Source organism: Chironomus tepperi, unplaced genomic scaffold, assembly GCF_022539635.2.
Source record: "Chironomus tepperi strain 1889 unplaced genomic scaffold, CSIRO-AGI_Ctep_v1 contig_16, whole genome shotgun sequence".
Classification (NCBI taxonomy): Eukaryota; Metazoa; Arthropoda; class Insecta; order Diptera; family Chironomidae; genus Chironomus; species Chironomus tepperi.
This window is the reverse complement of record NW_027226138.1, coordinates 1,174,413-1,198,964: the sequence shown is the minus strand read 5'-3', so window position 1 is coordinate 1,198,964 and position 24,552 is coordinate 1,174,413. Positions and strand designations below refer to the sequence as shown.

Genomic DNA, 24,552 nt, shown 5'->3' with positions numbered 1-24,552 from the left:
ACCGAAATACCTTATTAATCTTAACGACTTTTACAAATTCAAACACATCCAATAATTATTCAAATTTTAAAAAACCAGTAAAATATTTTATCAACAAAAAATCATGGAATATAATTTTAAAAAAGTTACTGCTAAAAAACGCAATTATTTATGTATCGAGAAGAAGATTGACATCATTAAGTGTATTGAGAATGGTAAGACAACATTTTAGGCTTCAAATAGATACTATACAGGATATTTTAACAGGACAATTGATAAAAAATGTTGCAAAACAATATGATGTAGCGAAATCCACGATAGGTGACATATTCAGGCAAAGAGAAAAGATCCGTGGCGAAGCAGATGATCTTAAATATAAGAAAATGAACATGAAAATTCGTTATCCATTTTTGGAAACCAAGGTGCTTAAATGGTTCGAAAATTCAAGACAAAATGGACAGTTTATTACTGGTCCAATGATTGCACAAAAAGCAATGGAATTATACAAGGAATCAGGGTGTAAAGGAAATTTTCGTGCTAGTAAAGGCTGGCTAAATAGCTTCAAATCACGAAATGGAATTAAACTGTGTGGATTAATGGGCCTTAAATCGGAAACAGTCTGTGATCAAAATGCAGTCAATTCCTTTATAGCACAATTACAATCGTTAATTCAGGACTATAATCTAACACCAGAGCAGATTTATAATGCAGACGAAACTGATTTATTTTGGAAATTGATGCCTAATCCTTCATCCAATAAAGACGAATTGGAAACAAGTAATCGAGCATATCGTGAACGTATGACTTTATTGGCATGTACAAATGCAACAGGAAATCATAAATTGCCACTTGCATGTATTGGAAGGAAATCTCGAGGAATTACTTCTAAAGATTTAGGCGATTTGCCGTTAAATTATTATTTACAAGAAACAGCATGGATGGACACTAACATATTTTATAACTGGTATCATAATATTTTTGTACCAAGTGTACGAGATTACTTAAAATCTCGTATACTTCCAGAAATAGCATTACTAATTATCGATCAAAGTCCATCACATCCAAACACTGGATTCTTAAAAACAGCAGGTAGTTCATTCAGTTTACTCTATTTATCATCGGACATTAAGGCATCACTTCAACCTATGCAGCTTGGAATTATTCAAGATTTAAAATCATTCTACCGACATTCATTGCTGATTAATGTGATTGACAACAACATGGTATTTGCGGATTATGAGAAACAAATGTGCTTCCTTGATTCATTAAAGTTCTTAAGTGCAGCATGGGATTCAGTGTCTTCTCGTCGAATACAACAAGCTTTTTCAAAGATTCTTTCCACAAATGATTTTGTGGATATCCAAGAATGCATAGTAAACGCTCAGACATTTTCAAAATTAATTGATACAATTCCTGAATGCATACTTTATAATTATACTATGGACCGTCTAAATAACTGGCTTTTCTGTGATGATGTTGATTGTCAAAGAGATTCTGATAATTCAAGTCCTTCCGATACGAATATGGAACATTGTGAAGATACTATTTTATCTAAAGAAGTTTCAGAAAGCGACAGTCATGTAGTTTTTGAAGAAACCGGTTCCAGTGACGATAATTTAGTTCAGTCCAAGTCCGATGAGCTGTCAGAGAATATTGACGATATACTAACACGATATACAGCACAAGAAGAAATTATTAAAAATGAACTAAAAATGATTGACTATAATGACTTTTTTGAATCCGATAATGATGTCTCTTCTAAGGATGCCTTAAAAGCTATTGACACTATACTGAGATTTGTAAGAAATGATCCAAAAATTGAATTTGGTGATACTGGATCTTTGCTTGAATTGAAGGATAAAATTTGTAATAGATTAACTAACTAACATAAGTTTAAAGTTTTGTTCCTTAAAAATAACGATTGTTAAAGTGATAAGTAACATAAATAAAACAGCAATTTTTAACGGCATTTCATGTTTTAAATTTCTCCTTTTTCAAAAAAGATTAGCATAAATTTCAAAAAACTTTTTTCCGTTGAGATTTTGATTCTTTTATAGAATCAATTTAATTTATTATAGACAGTATGAGATGAATTATGTTATATCACATGCGATTAATGATAATTTCTATTATTAATTCTTTATGTGCTAGCTGTCTGTCTCTAAACTATTTTGATCCATGGCTTCTGATAATGTATTTAATTCTTCAGTTTCCATATTATGCTTACTTGGCTGATTAATCAGTTCCAATAAAACTTTTTCGTCTTCTTCATTGACTTTCCTTGGTGGAGTTCTCTTTGGTGCTAAAAACATGTTTAGTGCTTGTCCATAAGTTTTGTTGATTTTTAAGTCATTTTCTTCCGATTTTGATTCAGTTTGTTTAGCTATTTCATCTTCTATGGATATATCTTTCAATAAGACACGATTCATGCTTAAAATCTTGTTAGTTTTCGCATTAAAATCATACACAGAATCACAGCGAGAATACAATGGATCAACAGCAGAATTTTCGTTCCTCTCGAAAAATACGTGTGTTCCAATTGAATAGTCAAACTTTCCTGATAAATAAATAGCAAAAATGTAATTAACTAAACATAAAATAAGACATTTAATTAAGTTACCTTCAAAAAAGCGATTGTTGATTTGCAACAATGAATTTTTATCATTTGCTACTATTCTAAGGCACGGTGCATCCTTTATTTCACTCTCCGATATAGACGTTTGTTCAATATCAACATACACTAAGATTTCCTCTTCCACAAAGTCACTGTTATCAGAATTTTCATAAGTTAATGAATTTTCCGACTCTTGAGATTTCATTTTTGTTTGTAAACAAGCAAATTCAGTCAAGGGGTGGAAACCTCGTTTGTCAATTGGTATTTTACTGTCTGATGATTTCCAATTGGTGTGAAGGTGAAGATTTTGTTGTGATCCGGGAAGGACGTCGAAAACATCAACTAAAATTCGGCAGGTTCAGCAAGAATGTTCTCGAAAAAGACTTTTCATATCTAGGTCCAATGATTTATAATCAACTTCCGCTAGAAATAAGGGAAATAAAGAAACTTAATGCATTTAAAAAATTAAAAATTTACCTGTTAAAACATAAACAAATTTTCTTAAGGGGAAGTCAACTAAACTTAAATTTATTTGCATGAAATGAAGCCAAATTTTAAATATTATTGGAACGTTTTACATTTTTTTGTCTAAATTTTTTGAAGCTTATCATCCCTTGGATTGGCGCGAAACAATTTTGTAAACAAAACAAAAATCCAAAGTATTTAATCATTCAATTATAGTTAAACTAAGCATTAAAGTATTATTGTAAACATCAAAAACACATAAATAAACTGTGAAACATCTGTTGCTATTAGTGATTCCGCATGACAAAATAAATAATAGTAATAAATCTAAGTAACATTGTGAAATTTAATCAAAATGGAAAAATCTGTAGTGGAACCGACAAATAATCCCATGAAAAAGCACCATTACAAAGAGAATGGTTTTGGTGATCATGGAGGATATATGGCAGCTAAAATACACAAGCTTGAAGAGCAATTTACAGTGATGCAAAAGGATTTCAAAAGATCCAATTTGTTTGAAGGTAAGATCCAGTAAATCGAACATTAATCTTATAGTTACACGATTTTAATGTCGCAGGCATATCGATATTTGTGAATGGACGAACAAATCCAACAGCAGATGAGTTAAAAAGAATAATGATGGAGAATGGAGGAACTTATCATCACTATCAACGTTCTCATACAAAATATGTTGTTGCCAGTAATCTTCCGGACGTAAAAATTCGATCAAACATTACAAAGAATATAATTAAACCAGAATGGATTGTTGACTGTTTAAAAGCAAATAAATTACTTGATTCATCCTACTACTTGCTGCATACAAATCAAAATTCAATGCAAAAACAAATTACATTTAAGAAAGTCGAGCCAAAACAGGAAGTAAAGGAAGACGTTGTCTCATTGAACTTAGATGCTTTAAATCAAAAACTTCAAAGTACATCCACAGATGAGAAAACAGGCACAGCAGTTGATAAAAATTTTCTTCAGGAATTCTTAGCAAATTCACGTTTGCATCACATTGCAACTTTAGGCAGTGGATTTAAGTTTTACGTGACTGAATTAAGAAAGAAGCACAATGGAGAATTTCCAGAAAGAGATATTATTAAAGAAAAGCTTCCGAGTCATCATGAAATACCTAAGGAAGACATAATAATGCACATAGATATGGACTGCTTCTTTGTTTCCGTTGGTCTGAAGAAATATCCACATTTGAAAGGATATCCAATAGCTGTAACTCACTCGAAAGGAAAGAGTGAACACACGAGTGAAGATTTCATGTCCTATTCAGAAATTGCATCTTGTTCCTATGAAGCAAGAGCGAAAGGCCTCAAAAATGGAATGTTTGTTGGACAAGCTCTAAAGTTATGTCCTGAATTAAAAACGATTCCTTATGAATTTGAAGAGTATAGAAAAACAGCATACAATCTGTATAATACAGTAGCTAAATATACATTGGACATTGAAGCTGTTAGCTGTGATGAGTTGTATGCTGATTTAACAAGCATGATTAAATATTGCAATATTAATTTTATGGACTTTGTGACTCACATAAGACAAGAAATTTTCGAACAAACTGGATGTACATGCTCAGTTGGAATTGGAGCTAATAGACTACAAGCAAGAATGGCAACAAAGAAGGCAAAGCCAAATAATCAATATGAGTTAATAACAAAAGATGTTATAGAGTACATGAGTAGCATAAAAATCAGTGACTTGCCAGGTGTTGGATATTCCACATCATTTACACTTGACAAACTTAATCTTCAATATTGTAGACAGATCCATGACATGCCACTTCAAGAGCTTCAAAATCATTTTGGAAAGAAATTTGGAGAGACATTGCTGCAAATGTCAAAAGGACTGGATGATAAGAAGCTGAATTATGAACAAGTCAGAAAGTCAGTATCTGTTGATGTCAATTACGGAATACGATTTAATGACTATGATGAAGTCAAACTATTTTTCAAGCAAGTCTGTGATGAGCTAAGTAAGCGACTTGATGAAATTGATAAGAAAGGAAAATGCCTGACATTAAAAATTATGATGAGAGCTAGACATGCTTCTGCTGAGTCTGTCAAATTTATGGGACATGGAGAAGCTGAAAAAGTCAGTAAATCTGTGCAACTTCAATCTTCAACTAGCGATTCCAATGTCATTTTTAAAAGTGCTGTAAATTTACTTCTATCACTCAACATTCCAGCACATGATTTAAGAGGAATTGGATTGCAGGTGTCCAAATTAGATGAGGAGAAGGAAGAGAAAAATAAAGGAAAACTTTTGGAAATGTTTAAGAAAATGTCGGAAAATCCAGAACCAAAAGCAAATGTCTCTAGGATTAAAATTGAACCTGTTCCTGTCAAGTCCATAAAAATGTCACCACAGAAACGAAAAACGAGAACATTAAAACGAAATGCTTCCAATTCCAATATGACTTCTGTTGCTGACATGTTTACTGCCAAAAAGACATTTAGGAAAAGGAAAGTAATTGATCCTGATGTTTTGTCGGAACTTCCACCAGAAATTGTCGAAGAGATTTTAAGAGAATATGATCTAGATGATGCAGAGGACACAGAAAGTTACCATAATGATAGCAGTGCCTCTGTTTCGACAGTTCCATCAACTGAAAGTATATTGGAAGTAAAGGAAGTGCTGAATGATGATAACATCTTTAAAACTGAATGCTGGAGATCAATGATAATTTCATGGATCGAAGAGACTGATGAACCAAGTGATGAAATTCATGATACAGTCTGTAGTGACTTGGTGCAATTAATTAGAGTTAAGAATTTAGAACTTCCGTTCCTTATTATGAGATTTTTACATAGAAATATTGATGACAATGCAAAGGATGGCTGGAAAAAGTTTTACAATTATTCGTATGAAAAGTTACAGGAAGTAATGAGAAGTAATTATGGAAACAGACTTAGCGTCCCAAAAAAATTTGAAATTATTTAAGGTTATGTGGATCAAACTTAATAATTTCGTTACGTCACTTTTAAAATGATCGGGGATTTTATTTTGTAAACAAAATTAAGTTAATTTCATTAAAAATAATAAAATGAAGAGTTTACTACGATATTTAACAAATAGACAAACATCAATAAACCTCAATTTACTTGTTAAGCATCAAATTTACCGCCGACAGCATCCTCAACTAAGTTTCTTAACTCAAAAACACTTTTCGACAGCAAAACCAGCGGAAAATTTATCAAACAAGCCTCATTGTAATGTAGGAACGATTGGACATGTTGATCATGGTAAGACAACACTTACAGCTGCAATTACTGCTGTTCTTGCGAAGAAAGGTTTAGCCAATTATACATCATATGATGAGATTGACAAAGCACCTGAAGAAAAAGCTCGAGGAATCACAATAAATGCAGCACATATTGGATATGAGACAGCAAGCAGAACATATGCTCACACTGATTGTCCAGGCCATGCAGATTACATCAAGAACATGATTTCCGGAACATCGCAGATGGATGGAGCAATTTTAGTTGTAGCAGCTGATGATGGTCAAATGCCTCAAACAAGAGAACATTTACTTCTAGCTAAACAAGTTGGAATTAAGAAGATCGTGGTCTTCATTAATAAAGCTGATCAGGCTGACAATGAAATGCGAGAACTAGTGGAAATAGAATTAAGAGAGCTTCTATGCGATTATGGATTTGATGGAAGTGATTGTCCAATAATTTGTGGATCAGCATTAAAAGCACTGCAAGGAGATACAAGTGAGATTGGAGAACAGTCAATTGACAAACTACTTGAAGCCATTGATACCTATATTCCAACACCAGAACGAGATATTATAAGTCCACTTCTTATGCCAATCGATAATTTCTTTACAGTTCCTGGTCGAGGATCAGTCATTGTAGGAACAATTAAACGAGGAACAATGAAAAGAAATGATGACATTGAGTTGTTAGGCTTTGATCAACAAATTAAATCAACAGTATCGGATATCCAAATTTTTAAGAAAAGTACATCAAAAGCAGTTGCTGGTGACAATGTTGGTGTCTTATTACGAAATATAAAACTTAGTAATATCCAACGTGGAATGTTACTTTGTGCTTACAATACCGAAGTGTTATCGAATCATTATGATGCAAATATGTATCTATTGACAAGACAAGAAGGAGGTCGAAAGCTTCCACTAGGATCAAAGTATATCCAACAGTTATTTAGTAATACATGGAATATTCCAGCAAGAATAGACATAGAAAATGGACAAATTTTGATGCCCGGCGAACATGGAAAAATTCGATTGACAACATTTAAGAAAATGGTCATGTCTGAATATCAGCCATTTACAATTCGTGAACAAGGCATGACAGTTGGAACTGGTGTAATCACAAAACGTCATGATCCAGTACATCTACCACTAAATAAATTATCAAAACTTGTGCTTAACATTTAAGGAAATGTCACACATAAAATGTTTTTATTCGTACAGAATTTATATAATTGTTTTGCTTGGCTTAAATGTCTATACTAGTACATACATTAAGTATAAAATGTCACAAACCAATTGTGCAAATTATTATTCGAATTAAGTGATTTAGGTATACATATTTTTAAGGAAACAAATGCAAAAAGGTGTATTTATAGTAGCAACTGATAATTAAAAATTTGTCACAACTTTATGGAATAAGGTGCAAGTTTACTTGCTGTATTGGTCAGGTAACATAACAGATCCAACAACCAATGAATTCAAATCCTGAATAGTTTCTGTCCAGTCAATTTTGGCGAGATTTGGAATAACGCCAATGATTATTTTGGTGACTTTTTCAACATTCTTTTTGAATGTTGCCATGACTTCCTCCACACATACACGACCATCTGTATTTTCTCTCCAACAATCGTAGTCGGTAGCCATAGCAATTGAGGCATATAACAAGCCTTTTTCTTTAGCCAAAACAACTTCTGGGATGATTGTCATGTTTACCAAGTCACATCCCCAAGATCTGTATAAATTGCTTTCAGCTTTTGTGGAAAAACGTGGACCTTCAATGCATACGGCAGTTCCTTCTTTGAAAACTTCAATTCCCAATTCACTGGCAGTGTCAATGATTACTTGACGTGTTTTTTCGTCCATTAATGGTGACATTGGAAGATGACAAACTCCTGGACATAAATCAGACCCATCATAGAACGTGGAAACTCGTTGCTTTGTTCTATCAATTGCGTCATTAAGAATGACAATAGATCCAGGCGCAATTTCTTGCTTCAAAGATCCTATATATAAAATTAGAAATAATTAACAGTTAAAGGCACAAGTATATAATTTAGATAATTACCAGTCGCAGTTGTGGCTATAACATGTGTACATTCGAGAATCTTCAAAGCACTTATATTACCACGATAATTGACATTGGATGGCATTACATTGTGCGATTTTCCATGTCTTGCCAAAAGTACCTGCCAATTAATAATCCATGAATAAATTTTATCACTTAATCGATAATCGTATCTTTATGATGAATAACCAATTATACTTACGCAGTTAACTCCGCTAATGATACCTTCAATTACAGGAACAGATCCATAAGGTGTGTCAACGACTTTTTCGGTACGATTTTCAATTAGTTCCTTGTTGTTGTCCAATCCAGTGCCGCCAATAATTCCAACTTTAATTTTCATCTTTACTGTCTTTTTGAGATTTTTTCAACAATATTCGGAAATGATTATTTCACAACGATGATTAGGCAATAACTGACAAACACGAAATGAGAACTATTAATCTCTTGAGACTTCTTCAAATTGTAAATGATAAGAATTAATGATATTTTTTTACTGTACACTAAAATATTTATGAGAGAGAATTTGGAGATTAATCGTCAAGTTTTGTCACGTGCCGTACTCTCGGCGAATACATTGTAGGCAAATTAGCGCTGAGACATACATACATTGTTTATATCCAGTTCTTTACGTTCATATATATATTTTTACGTGTATCTTCAATAGAAATAAGTCATAGACAACAAATTATGGATTTTGATCCGAATTTAGTGGAAGTTAATGAAATTACAGACATTTTCTCATATTTAAAGTCAATTGATTGGAGAAATGAATGGTGGCTCTATGGGATTCTAGTCTTTCATATCATTTGCGCTACACTAGCCTTTTTGATAAGTTTAAATTTCCAAATAGTCCTTTTTATGGCTTTATGTGAGTTGTCAACAAAATTCTTTTTTTACTGGATCTTTATTAATTTAATTATATTTCATTTTCAGTGTTAATGGTTTATTTCTCAGAGTATCTAAATGAAGTAGCAGCGACTAACGCTCCTAAATTCTCCAATCAGAATTATTTTGATTCCAATGGGATGTTTATTAGTATAATTTTCTGTTGTCCAATTCTACTCAACTGTCTATTTATACTGGCTCGATGGCTGATGATGAGTTTCGATTTGATTACCAAAGTTAAGACTGCCCAATTAAAGCAGGAAATAAGGAGGAAGAAGGAGCAAACAAGGAAGAAGGCTGAATAAATTTACTTACGTTTTTGGCAAGGTGTGAACACTTTTGGAAAAATATCAAAGATTGCTGTGTGCTGTTCTGTGGATATTTTGGATGAATCCTGACGAATTCCTTAAAAATCATGAGCAATTTTTGAAATATTGAAGTAGAAACAAAAGTGTCCGCACCTTGTTCAAATATATTTTTTAAAAGGATAAAGGAGCAAGACAAGCCATAATTAAAAGTTGTGTATTTAATGTTATTTTTTGTATTTTTTACTTTAATAAAATGTTTTTTACAACTTTACTATTCGTGTAATCATTCTAAATGCCTAATTCTAATTAAGTTCATGTAATCCTGGACGCTGGAATGACCTTGATGGTCTGTCAAGTTCCATTTGCTTTAAATTTCGTACGCGACGTACTTGCTGTTGGTTACCTTGCTTCTGTTGATCTAAGTTGATTTGAATTTCACTGCATAATACTTGATCGAGAGTTTCGGAACCTAAATGACCGTGCGTTTGTAAGAAACCGACAATTTTATCAAAATCTGCTTGTAAATCCTTATTTGTGTTGTGTTCTTTAAAGAGCTTTTGGATTTCTTCAATGGTATCGGTTGGAATTGTCTGTTTGGTATTCATTGGATTTGTTACATCCAAAAGTGAACGGATTATTGGAATCACATCATCAAATCTCTTCAATCTAGCTAATGCAATAGATTTTAATGCACGAACTGATACATAATTTTGGCCTTTGAGATTTGTCAGGATTTCTAATGCAACAAATGGTTGATCTTGCTTCAATGCTAATGCTGACATGAATGTAGCACCTCGTCTAAGTGGAATATGACCAGCTTGAACAGCTTGTTGCCAAACTTTCTTTGCATATTCAAATGATTGATTAGTGTTGAGCTTATAGCAAGCACCAAACACAAGAATTAATACGTGCTTTGGATATCGTGCACCTTGTAGCTGTCTTGATTGAATAATATCAAATGTATCAAGGACTTCTTGATATTGTTCTTTTTCGAAAAGAAGATCTAATAGAATTTGATAAGTAATCACTTGATCAAAGAATCCACCCAAAGACTCATCTTTAAAAAGCTTTAAAGCTCCTTCAGAATCTTTTACATGATGAAAGAATCTCATTAATGGAGGTCCAAAGATGAAATTTCCGAATCGTACTTCCTTGCTTTGTGAACAGAATCTCTTGATCATTTGTGATAGTAGCTCAACATCCTCTTTTTGTGATATATGGACCATATTCTTTAAATCTTCCGTAAATATTAAATTCTTTGCATTTTCGTCCTTAACGAATTCAATCATTTTAGCCTTAAATTTGTCAACATTCGGTATTTGCAATTTAGTACGGTCTCTTGACTGAACATATGTATCCAACCCGAGTGTATTGGCAGCAAATAAGTTCCTCGAAAACATCACTAAAAGTTATGTATAAAAATATTTTCTTATTAAAGGTTAAAATAATTATTAATTAATTTCCATGACTTACAATTGTTGTCTGTTAAGGACTTGATGGTTTTAAATATCAATGAGTTCACGGTCGTTGTTCTATACATTTTTCGAATGATGTTTTGTTGTATTTGCCGGTAAATTACTTAAATAAATTTTTCAACGAATGATCGATGAAAAAAATGTAAACATTAAAATGGATTCATTCAAAAATGATGTCAATGCATGTAAAGCGCATTTTCAACGGAAAAATTAATTTTGAAGTTTAGGTAAATTTGAATGCAATATTTAGGGGAAAATCAACCAAAAAGCACATTTTTCCAAGAATCAATGTAAGAACATAAAATAATTAAATTAAGTGGAAAATCAAGTGATAAAGGAAAATAACGATGATTAATCAAGTAAAAGTCGATTTAGACTCTTCATCGGAAGTGCTTGAATTACATTATAGATGGAGTATTCCGAAATATAAAATCAGACACATTTATTCTGAAAAATTGAAATTAAGAGATGATATTGAATGCACAATAATGCTGGTTCCATATATGGAGGAAAGCAAAGGCAAGGGCTATGATAATCGTGAATTTGCTCGTTCCTGCTTTACGGTGTTCTTTACAAAAGTTCCGGAAGACGATAATCACAAAACATTCTTTAGTTTTGATGTACGAACACATTATAAGCGACACCCAGTTTCTACTACTTCTTTCAAAAGAGTAATGATGACTATTGATGGATTTCGTGGACAGCGTAATAATTTAAATTCTTTTGTATGGCAACGCTTCATTACAAGAGAACATTCTTTAGAATTGGATGTTTTAGTAAATATAAAGGAACAAATATTTGACAATCAATATCTAAATATTTTCATTAATTACAGTTCACTCTTGATGACTCTAGCTGCAAATCGTTTAATCTGGAAAACTTCGAAAAGGAAAATTCAAAGTTGTCTCAAGACTACGCTCTGCTATATAAGGATCCGAAATTCACTGATTTGATGCTTAATTGTGGTAATAATGAAGAAGTTCCTGCACATATGGCATTACTTGCTGCTAGAAGTCCAGTTTTTGCCAAAATCCTGAATAATGACGAAAATACACACGAAATTGAAGATTTCAACAAGGAAGTTGTCACTGAGTTTCTACGCTTCCTTTATACTGACACAATATCAATTAATGAATTTGATGCCCACACAACTGAATTACTGGAAATGGCTAAGAAATATGAAGTAACAGAATTGGCAAATTTGTGTCAACAAGATTTAGTTTATGGATGCAAAGATAAATTGGACGAAATATTTAATAAGTTTAAGAATCTTTCATGCCAAGATTTCTCTGTATTAAATAATTTTACAGAAATAAGTCGCTGTGTTAAGGATTTATATAAAGCCACAAAGATTAACTAACTTGAATTGGATGTATATTGTCTAGTCATTGAAGACATTTAGACATGAAATTTATTTTAAACTCTTAAACATTTACAATAAAGGCTGTGAACTGAAAAACGAACTTTTAATGCCCAAAACGACTTTATTGCTGCTCATTTCACTGAAAAATCGGTTCCAATCGGTATGAAATATTCATTATTATTAATGTATGAAATTAAATTATTTATTAGCTTAATGAACTCAATTAGATTAGAATTGCAAAAATTACAGCTTAATTAATGAGCGGTTTATGGAACTTCACTCTCGACTTTTTCTGGAGGATTGCAAGGCTGTAATATTTTCTCCATTAAATTAAATCGTACACGAGCCTTACTTTCATTTTCAGCGATCGCAAAGTATGATAACTGATCGTAGTGTCCAATATAAGATGAAAGACTGTCTCTATGAATGTTTGTAAGCCATTCGTATTTTACTGTATCTGCGTGTCCAGTTCCAATATATTTACTTTGCAAATGCTCCAACTGGCTGTGAATATTGTATCTATCAGCTGTAATTAATTAATATTGCATTAATAACTCGATTTCAATTAAAAATTCATTAATTATATACTTACTCATTTTGTATGTTTATTGATTGTTTTGTTGTGCCTGTCGAATTCGCCCTTTATAACTTACTTTTTGAACACAATGTGCTTTTGTGTATTTTTGTCCGATTGTCTCTGTCGAAGAACAAAATCAGTTGCAATAAATGCGCTTTAATCCTAATCAAAGTTGTAGACATTTCCTACTTGTGGATAGTTTCACACCCCGAAAATTCGAGGGATATCAAATTACAGAAATTGTATTCAGGAAAAATTTCATTGTGCATTTTTTTCTTCATTTATATAAACATTTAATTAAGTATGTAAGTAGCTAGGAAGGCTGAAAATCCTTGGATGGAATGTACTAATATATTTTGCAATGATTTCAGCTAACACCGCTAAAGAACTTCTTATTAAATTTTGCCAACAAAGAAAAATTCGATCAAGAAAGAAAAAAAATTGGCAAAGCCATTGATTTTACAAAATATTTTGATGCTTATGCTGGAATTAACTATTGTTGGACATAATAGAAAGGTGTAAAGTTATTAGTTGCATAAAAGTTGGGGTAATTTGAGTCGAGAGTATAATTTGGAATATCGAGCGAATTAGTAGAAAAGAAGGAATAAAATACAGTAATATTACAACAACAAAATAATGGCTGCATTACCTAGACGAATCATAAAGGAAACTCAGAGATTGATGCAAGAACCAGTACCAGGAATTTCAGGTAAATCATTCATTCATTATGATATTTAATTAGATTAACTGGATTTTATGTTTTTCTGCAGCTGTTCCTGATGAAAGCAATGCTCGTTATTTCCATGTAATTGTTACCGGTCCTGAGGATTCACCGTTCGAAGGCGGTTTATTTAAATTGGAATTATTTTTGCCCGAAGACTATCCAATGTCGGCTCCAAAAGTACGTTTTATTACGAAAATTTATCATCCAAATATCGATAGATTAGGTAGAATTTGCTTAGACATTCTCAAAGATAAATGGTCTCCTGCACTGCAAATTCGCACTGTATTGTTATCAATCCAAGCCTTATTAAGCGCTCCAAATCCAGACGATCCACTTGCTAATGATGTTGCTGAATTATGGAAAGTTAATGAGGCTGAAGCAATACGGAATGCCAAAGAATGGACTCAACGATATGCAATGGAGGATAATTAAGCATAATGAACAAAAATCACAGCAGCAAGCAGCATAAAAAAAATTACTGTGTATCAAGGATTCTGCTATTAAACTATTGCTGTGTTTAAAACTTGTTGCAAAAAAAAATATTAATTCACCAGCCTCCTTTTCCTTACTTTTTATTAATTAATTATTTTTTTCTTCCTTTATATTTTTGGGTATTACACTCAAAATCAACACACAAACGATAGACTTTTCTTTCTGCAAGAAATAAACTTCATGCAATTTCTGTATTTATTACTTTATGATTTCTGAAAAGGCTTCATCCTCTTAGTAATTCTTTATATCAATTTCATGTTGTTTAAAGGCTTCTTTTATTTCTCGGAAAAAAAGGCAAAGATAATAAAAAGCATAAAACCTAGATAAAAAATATTTAATCGTCCAGTGAATGTTATTTTCCTTTAATTTGTCCTCATCATGAATTGGATTCATGAAAAAAAAAGTAAAAAGTATATGAAATTGGCCTCACATTTCACAAAACATTTTATTTCCTTCAATTATATATGAAAAAAATGAATGACTTTTATGTACGTTATCAGTAGGTATTAATGAAGAAAAATGATTTCTAAGAAATTTCACGAAATGAGAGAAAAAAAGGGATTGTGAACAAGAATTTATGAGAACTTGAAAACATATTAATTATACTATTTTTGAAAACTTTCTTTTTCGAGACATCTCTTACTATTCTTAAGAATTTACTAATTAACGATGAAAATTTTAATTGATTTTTTGGTGAAAGCAAAGTGGTTATATAAAAAAAACTGAAATAAAGTATGAAATATTGATAAAAATGTCCATTTTTAGTGAACGGCTTAGTTTATAATTTTTATCAAAAAAAAGTTTTTTAAGTTTCTTTCTTCGTAAGAATAACTGCAAGATGATAAAATAATAAAAAATGAATGAAAACATGAAGCACGTTTATGCGAATAATAAAAAAAATTATAATCTTGTAAGCTGAAAGAATAATAAAGTAAATAAAAATAGAACTGATTAAATTTTTGCTCTTTTAATTTGCAGCATACATTTATTTTCAACGGATTTTTTGAATTCAAATTTTCAACGGATTTTTAAAATTCAAATTTTTAACGATTTTCAGATTTTTCAAAAAAAATATGAACTGAACGAAATTGAACTTTGAACTACGGAACGATTTTTACCGGATATTTAATTTTAAAACTCGTTTTTTGTATTTTTAAGACTATTTTAAGAAAATTTAATTTTAAGTCAGTTTTAGAGGATAATTAGGGAATTTGTAAGTGATTGACTATAGATAACGATCTAAAATGGACCAACAAAGTGAAAGTAAGTTAATACACAGCGAGAAAAGTAAGTTATTTAACAAAATTTATTTTTTCAGCCGAAAATTCGTTATATTCTGAAATCGTTAAGAACCTCAGCAGCTTAATGAGCGATGTTAAGCTTGACAATGAAGGTTCCAATAGAAAATGCGAAGAAACTAAAATTGACCAAAAGCAGCAAATAAAGCATGAAAGAAATCAACTCAATTATCAGCAACAATACAACGGACAATTAAATCAACTACAACTTTTGTCTCTTCGAAATTCACAATTGCAATGCTTAAACGTACATGCATACATCCAACAACTTGCTGCTATTAATCAACTTTATTTGCAGCAAAATCAACAGCATTTGAATAATTCATGCTATGTTTGGAGTGGTCAAATTCCAACAAAAACACCAGCTAATGCAGTTTATTCTAAGAAGGTATTTCTTGGGGGCTTACCCTGGGGGTTTGATGATGCTGATATCAAGAATATGTTTCCAAATTTTGAACAAATTAAAGTCGAATGGCCATTGGATGAAAATAATCATAAAGTTAAAGGATTTACGTACGTTATTTTTAATTCGGCAGAAGATGTTAAAATGTTATTGGAAGCATGCAGAAAGAAGGAGAATCACTTCTATAAAACTAAAAGTTATTTTCACGAAATTATGGTCTCTGGGAAGTTAAAAATGATAGAAATAATACCTTGGACTACATCTGATTCATGCTATATAAACTGTCCAGTACAAAAATTAGATGCTTCTAAAACTGCATTTATCGGTGGCATTCATGGCAAATTGTCAGGTAAAAATATTATTTCCTTTCGTTAACTAAATTAAGTGTTTCGTCAAGAAATCGATTATTTCTCAAAATTAAATTTATTGACGACTTGAACTTTTAATGCCCGTTAAATATCTAATTTAATTAACAAAAGCTGACAAGCTTGACACTTAAATTTAATAAATTTTCTATTTCATTTAGCTGACGCACTTGCAATAATCATGAATGATTTATTCGGTGGCGTGGCCTTCATCGGTAAGAAAATTGAATAATATTATTGATTTTCACAATTACTATGTAATTAAATTTCTAATGTTAGGCATAGATGTTGATGAACATAATTATCCAAAAGGAGCCGGGCGAGTAATATTCAATAATCAAAATTCATACATGCATGCTGTGGCTGCAAAATTCTTTCAAGTAAAGTCGGGTAAGATCCAGAAGAAGCTTCAAATTGATCCATTTGTACAAGATTCATTATGCTCATCGTGTGGCTTTCAACGTGGAAAATATTTCTGTAGAGACGTTAATTGCTTTTGGTATGTCCAAAAAAAGTATTATTTAACATGCAATTGCTTATTAATTATTCTATTATAGCTACTTTTGTAGTCAATGCTGGGATATCCGTCATTCTATAAATATAAACTTTCAAGGTCATTCTCCTTTAACACGAAGTTCTAATTCCCAACAACAAAATTCATGCAATGACATGAAATTTGTTGGGATCAAGAAAAATCCTATTAAGCCATTCGTCATGGCAAATGAAGGCGTGAATAAGACGTTTGGTAAGAAGAAATCAGGTTGGAATCTTAAGAATAAAAAATAATTAAAGTACTTTTAATTTGCGGCGACAAAGTACTAAAATCAGAAATTTATGTGCCAATTTAATTTTATAAGAGAAGTTTTTTTAGCTGCACACAGTCAGCATGATCTGAGTCTTAATTTTAACTATTTTTAATGATATACATATTAAATCCTCTATTTAATAACTTTTATGGATCAAATTTACATTTTTGCGACTCAATCTATAAGTTTATTTTTTTTAATATTAATGTTATAGAACATAAAGGAACAAACAATAAAGAAAATTGTCATATCCAAACAAAGCTCATGTAGTGTAAAGAATGTTCTATGTACGTAAATTGGATAATGTTACTAGAAAAACATGATATATTTATCTAATCACATGAATGATTCAAGTGAATGAATGGATTTATGCTTAGTGTTGTACTCGATAAATGTCAACACAATTTTCTATAGCTTAAATTTCATGATTTTCTAGAATTCAAAAATAACGACAATTTTAAATTCAAATTTAACGATCAAATTGTTCAGTAATTCAATTTCATTTTCGTTCAGTTTATTCAAATTCCAAATATAATTATTAACGATTTTGAGGTAGATATTTTAAGTAGGTATTTAAATTTGTAGCATTCATATCTAAAACAATAATACTGCTTTAAATAATTGATCTATAAAACAAAAAAAAAATCCCATACATAATCATTCAATTTATCCGCATTCACAAATGAAATCTGCATGAAAATATCGAACTATACACGGCAGTTTGACACAATAAACTCGTTATAGCTTTCCTGAACTGAAACAGCTGTTAAACTTGACCGTGACATTGAAATCTTAGTCCAATAAGTAAAGTGAAATCTATTAGTTTATAAGAATGAATTAGAATGTTGTTACTGTTTATTTCTTCTGTGTCATGTATTGCGTAATAATTGTTTCCTCCTGAATTTTAATAACGCTTGACGTCAATCAAGATTCTAGATTTTTTTGACCCCCTACCCCACCCACCAAACACTCACATGATTGAATGTCAATTTTATACGACATGTTTTTAAATCTAGCATTCAGATTAATCTAATTCTAGTCATTGGATATCCATTCAAAAATTATTATGAATCCAAATTAAGAAAAAAGATTAAGAAATTAATAGATCTATAAATACCTTAAAACAAGGTAGTACACAATGTGGGGAAACAGATTGTTCGAATAGTGCTCCATATAACTTAGGCATGTTGAATATTTTAAGGTTACACAATTATGCACAGACTTACTGCTATTGCTGTCTACAATAATTTAGTATAGTTGATATCCAGAAATTATTAATAGAGCCCCTTTAGCGCACATGTTGTTTTTTATTTTTATGTTTATTGGTAGCTTAAAAAAGCTGTGCTACTCAAAATAATACATGTGGACAAAACGTAGTTGTTAGGTTTTAATCATTTTAAAATATGCGGATATTCTATGTGAATATAGATTAAGATTATATGAGTATTACAATTAAGTAAAATTAGTTATTGATTCTTAAACAGCTGTTGAAACAGGTTTTTTCTTGGAATTTTCTTGAAACACCTTCCATATACCTAATACAATAATATTGTAAAAATTAATTGCATTGTACTAATATAATGAATGGACTGGATTAACATTACATGTAATTCTTATACACCCATATACAGCCTCGATATTTACACCAATTTTTATTTAATCATGTGTGGACATATTGTTAATAATAAATTAATCTATAATTCTTTCTGGGCAGTCTTAGCACATTCTCTTCAGTGGAAAAGCAAATGATGTCCGCGTTTTGTCCATTCATGGTGTCAACATTTTCTTGTTTTCTTTGTACATGTTGGGTTCGAAAAGATAATTATCTTATAACTTATAAGTTGTGTTCCTTATCATTCTTATCCTGATATAGCTACTCTTAGGGTTTGATCGATAGAATAAAGATTAGGGTCTGTCAAGGACGAAAAGATACTGCGATCAGGCAAGATTGTTTGGATAGACTACCTATCTTTACAAGTATATATGTCAGCACAGAGTTCGGTGCCCAGCGAAGCTGTTAATGATAACAAAGAATACTACGAGAAAGGTTGCACTTGACATTTAGCCGCTTCGAATGCCGACTAGGGCATCACATGTCCCCCCTGGGCGTCAACATGTCCGAAGGAATCTAAAATTTTAGAGACATATTGAAACTAGTCAATAAAAGATTTTCAAAATGCTTTTCTAAGATGAAATGGTGGTTTTTGGGTAGCATATAATTGTGAGATGAGCTGATAATTCTAAAAATCTGACAGAAATAAATGATTCTTCAAATATCATACATTTATGAATTTTCAGTTAAGAATATTGTATGACTTTGCATTTGCGTTGATTAGCGTAACTGACTAATGAACAAAAATCACTTGTCTAAGATTATTACGTGAGTACTAAAGTGAACTCTCCTGTAATAATTAAACAATTCGCAATTAAAGAAAAGCTATAGTTATAGATACCCCACTTCCCAATGATTGCGATTGGGATTTCAAATGAGTGATATATAAGTCGATTGAAAATATTATTCTGCATCAAAGCAACTCAAACATTTAAAGCAAAAAGTTCTTTAAACCAATCAAATCAAAATGAAAGTAAGTACTATGCAGATATTAGAATTCTTATCAACAGAACTAACTTGATATTTCTCTTTTGTGATCTTCTAGGTATTCGCTTTAGTAGCTCTTTTCTTCGCTTGCGCTCAAGCCTCAGCAGTCTGGCCATATGCCGCCGCTCCATGGGCCTACTCAGCATACTCACACGCACCAATCACCCAATACTCAACATACCCAGCTGCTCACTATGCTCATGCACCAGCAATCTCATATGCTGCTCATGTTGCTGCTCCATACGTCGCTGCCCCATATGTTGCTGCTCCATACGTCCACGCTCCAGTTGCTGCCCTTCCACATGCTACAGCCTCATACACAGCTGCCAACAGAGGAAGCGTACACACAGCTCCATTGCCAGGACATGCTGTCTCACAAACATCATTGAACTTGGCTCCAGCACCAGGAACCCACTAAGTTATAACTTAATGAGATTATAGTCATTAAATATCCAAAACTGCCTACGTTTTCCTTCTTCAAAAACCAAAAACTTGGAAATGTAATAAAAATAAGAACATCTTAATGAAAAAAACCAATATTTACTGTCTAATTATTCTAAATTCGCTCGGTCTTTTTGCAATTTAAAATTGAAGGAATTAAAGCAGCGAAAAGCTGCAATGGTCTGGTTGTTTAGGAAGTCTGACAATCGACTCAAAGGTCTTGGGTTCGATCTTAGGCAAAAGTGTAATTGAATTCGGGTGCTGTTTTATTCACTCGGTTTGTTTATTCGCAACACACAAATTGTGGCTAGGTACATTGCATTGATATACTCTGGGTAAGCAGCGGGCAGAGTTGGGAACAAGCATAACGTCCATTGGGACAAAAGTTTGTACAGTCATCACGACAAATTCCATCTTCATGTTCATCGCATCGAAATAAATATTCATTTATTAAATCCATAATTAAGTTTAGATAGCCTTGTAGCTAGAAATGCTCTTAAAATTGAATTCTTAATTCATGAAATGCACAATAAAATTTAATTAATTTCATAAGTTAAAAAAAGAAATTAGCCTAATTAAGTAGTTCATCAAATTGCTTAGAAGTTTAGATAAACATTGTAGCTAAATATGCATTTGAAAACCATTGTCCCCATACGATCCAATAATAACAATTTTAATAATTCGAAACTTCATTTAATTAATTTTTTCAACCGTAAGAAAAATTCTGAAATCAAAAAAATTTTAGCCTTGAATTTACTATGTATTTATACATACACGTCGTAGGTTTTATTTAATCAATTAAATATGTTCATCAATTGAAAACTATCTGAAAATATATTTTTAGAGAAATTAACGGTTATTTTACTTGATAATATAAGCTTTGAGAAAATCAAAATGCGGTTAAAAAACCAAAAATGAAGTTTCAAACAATTCTTTAATAGGGACTCCGCAATACCTATGCATCCAAAAATTGTCATCTTAATAGAGCAAGGCACTGCAAAGCTTGATCAATCAGCATTAAAATCATGTTCAAAATCCTGCAACATCTAGGACTAATATTTATTATTCAGGTTAATAAACTTAAAATCAAAGATTAATTTTATTAAGCAAATAAATTAAAAAATTATCTGTATGTTAATTAAACGGAACGAGAGTTTCAAGATCACCTTATGAATAGAACATTGATAGAACGGATCTATAAGTATCACGTAAGTCCAATACAAGCAAAAAAGGAACCTAAAATTATTAGGAATACGGTTTTGAAAACTTGATACGGATACTATGTAAATATGTAAATAGAGATTAATAAGTATTATCAATCGGATATTTGACTGAGGTCAATATTGGTAAATTTTGTTCTAAGTTACTTGATAACGAGAGAATTTGAGTAAATTGACGTCACTAACCTCATCGATTCCGACTTCTGTCTTTCTGTTAAGAAAAGTAAAAGTAATTCAATTAAATAAATTAATTTGTAAGGCTGGATATAAATCTTGATACAAATAGAATTTAGAAAAGTCCAACTGAGAATAGTGATTCTAGCAATGATTTGCATATTTGACACATGAAAAAAAACACTTGCTTGAAATAAGTATGGGTATCAAATAGCTTAAGCTCTCCTGGGGGTCGTTTACTTATTACGTTACGCAGCGATTTCTTAGGCCCTCTCCAACTTTGTTACAAATTTTTCATACAAAAAAAAAATATCTTTTGTTTAAGCTATTACAAAATCTTAGACCCCTCCCCCATAAAAAGCAAACGTAATTAGGACACGACCCTCTTTGTAAATTCAACTATTCGCGCTTTAAGAAAAGCTATATTTTGTTCTACATACCCCACTTCTAAATAATTGGGAACTCAATTGAATGATATATAAGTCGATTGGAAATGTTATTCTGCATCAAAGCAACTCAAACATTTAAAGCAATTAGCACTTTAAACAAAAACTAATCAAATCAAAATGAAAGTAAGTACTATGCAGATATTAAAACTATTATCAATGGAACTAACTTGATAATTCTCTTTTGTGATCTTCTAGGTATTCGCTTTAGTAGCTCTTTTCTTCGCTTGCGCTCAAGCCTCAGCAGTCTGGCCATATGCCGCCGCTCCATGGGCCTACTCAGCATACTCACACGCACCAATCACACAATACTCAACATACCCAGCTGCTCACTATGCTCATGCTCCAGCAATCTCATATGCTGCTCATGTTGCTGCTCCATACGTCGCTGCCCCATATGTTGCTGCTCCATACGTCCATGCTCCAGTCGCTAAAGTTGTTGCCCTTCCACATGCTGCCTCATACACAGCTGCCAACAGAGGAAGCGTACACACAGCTCCATTGCCAGGACATGCCGTCTCACAAACATCATTGAACTTGGCTCCAGCACCAGGAACCCACTAAATTATAAATAATTGTGATTATAGTCATTGAATATCAGAAACTGCCAATGTTTATCTTCCTCAAAATCTAAAACTTGGAAATGTAATAAAAATAAGAACATCTTAATGAAAAAACAAATGCTTACTCTTTTTATTTAGACTTTATCAATTCATAAAATGTTTTAACAGAATTTCAATATTTAAAATTAATAGAGGTGAGAAAGTGGTGAAAATAAGTTCAGTTTTTGGTTAGGAAAAAAGGTGCAGCATGAAAACAACAAACATAAAATTGAAGATTTGCTACGTACATATTTAAAATTACTATCATGAGATGACTGAATAAATGGAAAATTCAACGATAACAACAGGAAAATCGCTTGAATATTGAAAAATAAATTGGAAAAATTCAAATTTCTTCAAATTAATCTCCTGATCGAAAGACTTTTATCGTTTTATCAATCTAGATGTGAGTTTTCACAAGATCAAGACAATATTCTTCTCTTAAGGAGTATATATTAATAGGATTTTATAGAAATTAGCTGGATGCATTTTAGCTGTTTTCTGCAGGAATTAAATTCGAATTTTTCTATTAAAAACAATCAAAATGATTCTTAGTATTGAGAGAGAAAAGGGAAAATTAATCTGATCTATAGTCCCCAAGATAAAAATTTCATCAAACTAATCAAAGACCTGAAATCTTCTCACTATCAAGAACTTATTGCAAGTCCTGATATTGTGAACTTGAATTGTTGTAGCAAATCGTATATGGAATTACACAATTGGAATTTATGCAACGAATTGGTGGTATTGAACTTTGCTTTTCTTTATTTTCTTTTTGTACACTAGTGTGAATTTATTGTTGTCTTTACGGATTTTTTTTAAATCGGACAATTGGTCTGCTTATTAAACAATTATTTCTGAAATTTTAATGAAATTAAATTTCACATAAATTCCAATTTTAAAATTATTAATATTACCTATATAAAATTGAAAATTTCACATTGTCAAGGACATCAATGAAACTACTCATTGGTAAAATAGTAACAATAGAAAGTAACATTAATTTTAGGAACTGCATTAATAAAGGACAAATCCGAATTAGAACAAAAAATTGTGAGCAAACCTGACCGTTGGGCAAACCCTATGTAGAACACATTTGAATCATAATACAAGATTAATGAACATCAGAAAAACATATCCAAAAAGTTGCGGAGATAAGCATACCTGACTTTTCAACAAAATAAAAACACATGCTTAGAATTAGTATGTGAATCTACTAACATAAAGTCTCCTGTGTTAATTCAACTATTCGCGCTTTAAGAAAAGCTATATTTTGTTATACATACCCCACTTCTTAATAATTGGGAACTCAACTGAATGATATATAAGTCGATTGATAATGTTATTCTGCATCAAATCAACTCAAACATTTAAAGCAAATAGTTCTTTAAACAAAAACTAATCAAATCAAAATGAAAGTAAGTACTATGCAGATATTAGAATTTTTATCAACGGAACTAACTTGATATTTCTGTTTTGTAATCTTGTAGGTATTCGCTTTAGTAGCTCTCTTCTTCGCTTGCGCTCAAGCTTCAGCAGTCTGGCCATATGCCGCCGCTCCATGGGCATACTCAGCATACTCACACGCACCAATCACCCAATACTCATCATACCCAGCTCACTATGCTCATGCACCAGCAATCTCATATGCCGCTCATGTTGCTGCTCCATACGTTGCTGCCCCATATGTTGCTGCTCCATACGTCCACGCTCCAGTTGCTGCCCTTCCACATGCTGCCACATACACAGCTGCCAACAAAGGAAGCGTACACACAGCTCCATTACCAGGACACACTGTTTCACAAACATCATTGAACTTGGCTCCAGCACCAGGAACCCACTAAATTATGAATTATTGTGATTATAGTCAGTAAATATCCAAAACTGCCAACGTTTTCCTTCCTCAAAAACCAAAAACTTGGAAATGTAATAAAAATAAGAAAATCTTTACAAAAAAAAAAAAATTACAACTTTTTTCACTGTCGACTTTAAATCTTATTTACCTTTCCTAAT

The 24,552-nt window shown here is 31.8% G+C and overlaps 12 protein-coding genes across 14 annotated transcripts in view; 9 read left to right on the top strand and 3 right to left on the bottom strand.

Moving 5' to 3' along the window:
* The window catches only part of LOC139092576 (adult cuticle protein 1-like), a 58,804-nt gene extending 38,611 nt beyond the window's left edge, over positions 1-20,193 (top strand). The window contains exons 2-3 of the mRNA XM_070643027.1: positions 19,620-19,642; positions 19,715-20,193. Coding sequence (XP_070499128.1) covers positions 19,637-19,642; positions 19,715-20,074 — 366 coding nt within the window. The 5' untranslated portion in view covers positions 19,620-19,636 and the 3' untranslated portion in view covers positions 20,075-20,193. The remainder of the gene's footprint in view (positions 1-19,619; positions 19,643-19,714) is intronic.
* On the top strand, positions 112-1,865 carry LOC139091842 (jerky protein homolog-like). Its single transcript, XM_070642071.1, has 2 exons — positions 112-194; positions 247-1,865. The coding sequence occupies exon 2, from the start codon at positions 363-365 to the stop codon at positions 1,863-1,865; it is 1,503 nt and encodes a 500-aa protein (XP_070498172.1). The 5' UTR covers positions 112-194; positions 247-362.
* Positions 2,005-3,014, bottom strand: LOC139093056 (uncharacterized). The gene is made up of 2 exons (XM_070643659.1): positions 2,600-3,014; positions 2,005-2,536 (listed from the first exon to the last, which is right to left on the bottom strand). Exons 1-2 carry the CDS (start codon positions 2,796-2,798, stop codon positions 2,127-2,129), a joined length of 609 nt encoding a protein of 202 aa, XP_070499760.1. The 5' UTR covers positions 2,799-3,014; the 3' UTR covers positions 2,005-2,126.
* Positions 3,217-6,013, top strand: Rev1 (Rev1 DNA directed polymerase). Its single transcript, XM_070642658.1, has 2 exons — positions 3,217-3,579; positions 3,636-6,013. Exons 1-2 carry the CDS (start codon positions 3,414-3,416, stop codon positions 6,011-6,013), a joined length of 2,544 nt encoding a protein of 847 aa, XP_070498759.1. The 5' UTR covers positions 3,217-3,413.
* mEFTu2 (mitochondrial translation elongation factor Tu 2) lies at positions 6,117-7,525 on the top strand. Its single transcript, XM_070642669.1, has one exon. The coding sequence runs from the start codon at positions 6,117-6,119 to the stop codon at positions 7,476-7,478; it is 1,362 nt and encodes a 453-aa protein (XP_070498770.1). The 3' UTR covers positions 7,479-7,525.
* Positions 7,468-8,914, bottom strand: Mtap (Methylthioadenosine phosphorylase). Its single transcript, XM_070642690.1, has 3 exons — positions 8,561-8,914; positions 8,359-8,479; positions 7,468-8,296 (listed from the first exon to the last, which is right to left on the bottom strand). Exons 1-3 carry the CDS (start codon positions 8,699-8,701, stop codon positions 7,722-7,724), a joined length of 837 nt encoding a protein of 278 aa, XP_070498791.1. The 5' UTR covers positions 8,702-8,914; the 3' UTR covers positions 7,468-7,721.
* Positions 9,772-11,165, bottom strand: LOC139092326 (pentatricopeptide repeat-containing protein 2, mitochondrial-like). The gene is made up of 2 exons (XM_070642678.1): positions 11,028-11,165; positions 9,772-10,956 (listed from the first exon to the last, which is right to left on the bottom strand). The coding sequence occupies exons 1-2, from the start codon at positions 11,092-11,094 to the stop codon at positions 9,857-9,859; spliced, it is 1,167 nt and encodes a 388-aa protein (XP_070498779.1). The 5' UTR covers positions 11,095-11,165; the 3' UTR covers positions 9,772-9,856.
* LOC139092890 (protein maternal effect lethal 26-like) lies at positions 11,290-12,482 on the top strand. Its single transcript, XM_070643465.1, has 2 exons — positions 11,290-11,805; positions 11,865-12,482. Exons 1-2 carry the CDS (start codon positions 11,377-11,379, stop codon positions 12,387-12,389), a joined length of 954 nt encoding a protein of 317 aa, XP_070499566.1. The 5' UTR covers positions 11,290-11,376; the 3' UTR covers positions 12,390-12,482.
* LOC139092187 (ubiquitin-conjugating enzyme E2 N) lies at positions 13,162-15,141 on the top strand. 2 transcript variants are annotated; one of them, XM_070642516.1, is made up of 3 exons: positions 13,162-13,274; positions 13,341-13,678; positions 13,740-15,141. In XM_070642516.1, exons 2-3 carry the CDS (start codon positions 13,606-13,608, stop codon positions 14,123-14,125), a joined length of 459 nt encoding a protein of 152 aa, XP_070498617.1. In that variant the 5' UTR covers positions 13,162-13,274; positions 13,341-13,605; the 3' UTR covers positions 14,126-15,141. The 2 variants fall into 2 exon arrangements, with proteins under 2 accessions (XP_070498617.1, XP_070498625.1); XM_070642524.1 differs by having other exon boundaries at positions 13,188-13,270.
* Positions 15,335-17,202, top strand: LOC139093105 (cytoplasmic polyadenylation element-binding protein 1-like). 2 transcript variants are annotated; one of them, XM_070643722.1, is made up of 6 exons: positions 15,335-15,448; positions 15,504-15,730; positions 15,782-16,235; positions 16,413-16,466; positions 16,531-16,750; positions 16,809-17,202. In XM_070643722.1, the coding sequence occupies exons 1-6, from the start codon at positions 15,430-15,432 to the stop codon at positions 17,035-17,037; spliced, it is 1,203 nt and encodes a 400-aa protein (XP_070499823.1). In that variant the 5' UTR covers positions 15,335-15,429; the 3' UTR covers positions 17,038-17,202. The 2 variants fall into 2 exon arrangements, with proteins under 2 accessions (XP_070499823.1, XP_070499815.1); XM_070643714.1 differs by having other exon boundaries at positions 15,504-16,235.
* A 1,802-nt stretch (positions 20,194-21,995) lies between the features above and the next one.
* Positions 21,996-22,618, top strand: LOC139092567 (adult cuticle protein 1-like). The gene is made up of 2 exons (XM_070643014.1): positions 21,996-22,063; positions 22,136-22,618. The coding sequence occupies exons 1-2, from the start codon at positions 22,058-22,060 to the stop codon at positions 22,499-22,501; spliced, it is 372 nt and encodes a 123-aa protein (XP_070499115.1). The 5' UTR covers positions 21,996-22,057; the 3' UTR covers positions 22,502-22,618.
* Positions 22,619-23,895: 1,277 nt separating this feature from the next.
* LOC139092722 (adult cuticle protein 1-like) lies at positions 23,896-24,483 on the top strand. The gene is made up of 2 exons (XM_070643248.1): positions 23,896-23,957; positions 24,030-24,483. Exons 1-2 carry the CDS (start codon positions 23,952-23,954, stop codon positions 24,381-24,383), a joined length of 360 nt encoding a protein of 119 aa, XP_070499349.1. The 5' UTR covers positions 23,896-23,951; the 3' UTR covers positions 24,384-24,483.
* Positions 24,484-24,552: the final 69 nt, after the last annotated feature.

Bases quoted from the DNA above. Each gene is read 5' to 3' on its own strand.
- mEFTu2 (XM_070642669.1), top strand. From the start codon at position 6,117: ATGAAGAGTTTACTACGATATTTAACAAATAGACAAACATCAATAAAC.
- Rev1 (XM_070642658.1), top strand. From the start codon at position 3,414: ATGGAAAAATCTGTAGTGGAACCGACAAATAATCCCATGAAAAAGCAC. The intron at 3,580-3,635 runs GTAAGATCCAGT...TTAATGTCGCAG, and splicing joins AAGATCCAATTTGTTTGAAG to GCATATCGATATTTGTGAAT.
- LOC139092326 (XM_070642678.1), bottom strand. From the start codon at position 11,094: ATGTATAGAACAACGACCGTGAACTCATTGATATTTAAAACCATCAAG. The intron at 10,957-11,027 runs GTAAGTCATGGA...CATAACTTTTAG, and splicing joins GTCCTTAACAGACAACAATT to TGATGTTTTCGAGGAACTTA.
- LOC139092890 (XM_070643465.1), top strand. From the start codon at position 11,377: ATGATTAATCAAGTAAAAGTCGATTTAGACTCTTCATCGGAAGTGCTT. The intron at 11,806-11,864 runs GTAAATATAAAG...CATTAATTACAG, and splicing joins CTTTAGAATTGGATGTTTTA to TTCACTCTTGATGACTCTAG.
- LOC139091842 (XM_070642071.1), top strand. From the start codon at position 363: ATGAACATGAAAATTCGTTATCCATTTTTGGAAACCAAGGTGCTTAAA.
- LOC139093056 (XM_070643659.1), bottom strand. From the start codon at position 2,798: ATGAAATCTCAAGAGTCGGAAAATTCATTAACTTATGAAAATTCTGAT. The intron at 2,537-2,599 runs GTAACTTAATTA...TTTATTTATCAG, and splicing joins CAACAATCGCTTTTTTGAAG to GAAAGTTTGACTATTCAATT.
- LOC139093105 (XM_070643714.1), top strand. The intron at 16,236-16,412 runs GTAAAAATATTA...TATTTCATTTAG, and splicing joins CATTCATGGCAAATTGTCAG to CTGACGCACTTGCAATAATC. The intron at 16,751-16,808 runs GTATGTCCAAAA...ATTCTATTATAG, and splicing joins AGAGACGTTAATTGCTTTTG to CTACTTTTGTAGTCAATGCT.
- Mtap (XM_070642690.1), bottom strand. From the start codon at position 8,701: ATGAAAATTAAAGTTGGAATTATTGGCGGCACTGGATTGGACAACAAC. The intron at 8,480-8,560 runs GTAAGTATAATT...ATTAATTGGCAG, and splicing joins TCATTAGCGGAGTTAACTGC to GTACTTTTGGCAAGACATGG. The intron at 8,297-8,358 runs GTAATTATCTAA...TTTTATATATAG, and splicing joins TATAGCCACAACTGCGACTG to GATCTTTGAAGCAAGAAATT.
- LOC139092187 (XM_070642516.1), top strand. From the start codon at position 13,606: ATGGCTGCATTACCTAGACGAATCATAAAGGAAACTCAGAGATTGATG. The intron at 13,679-13,739 runs GTAAATCATTCA...GTTTTTCTGCAG, and splicing joins ACCAGTACCAGGAATTTCAG to CTGTTCCTGATGAAAGCAAT.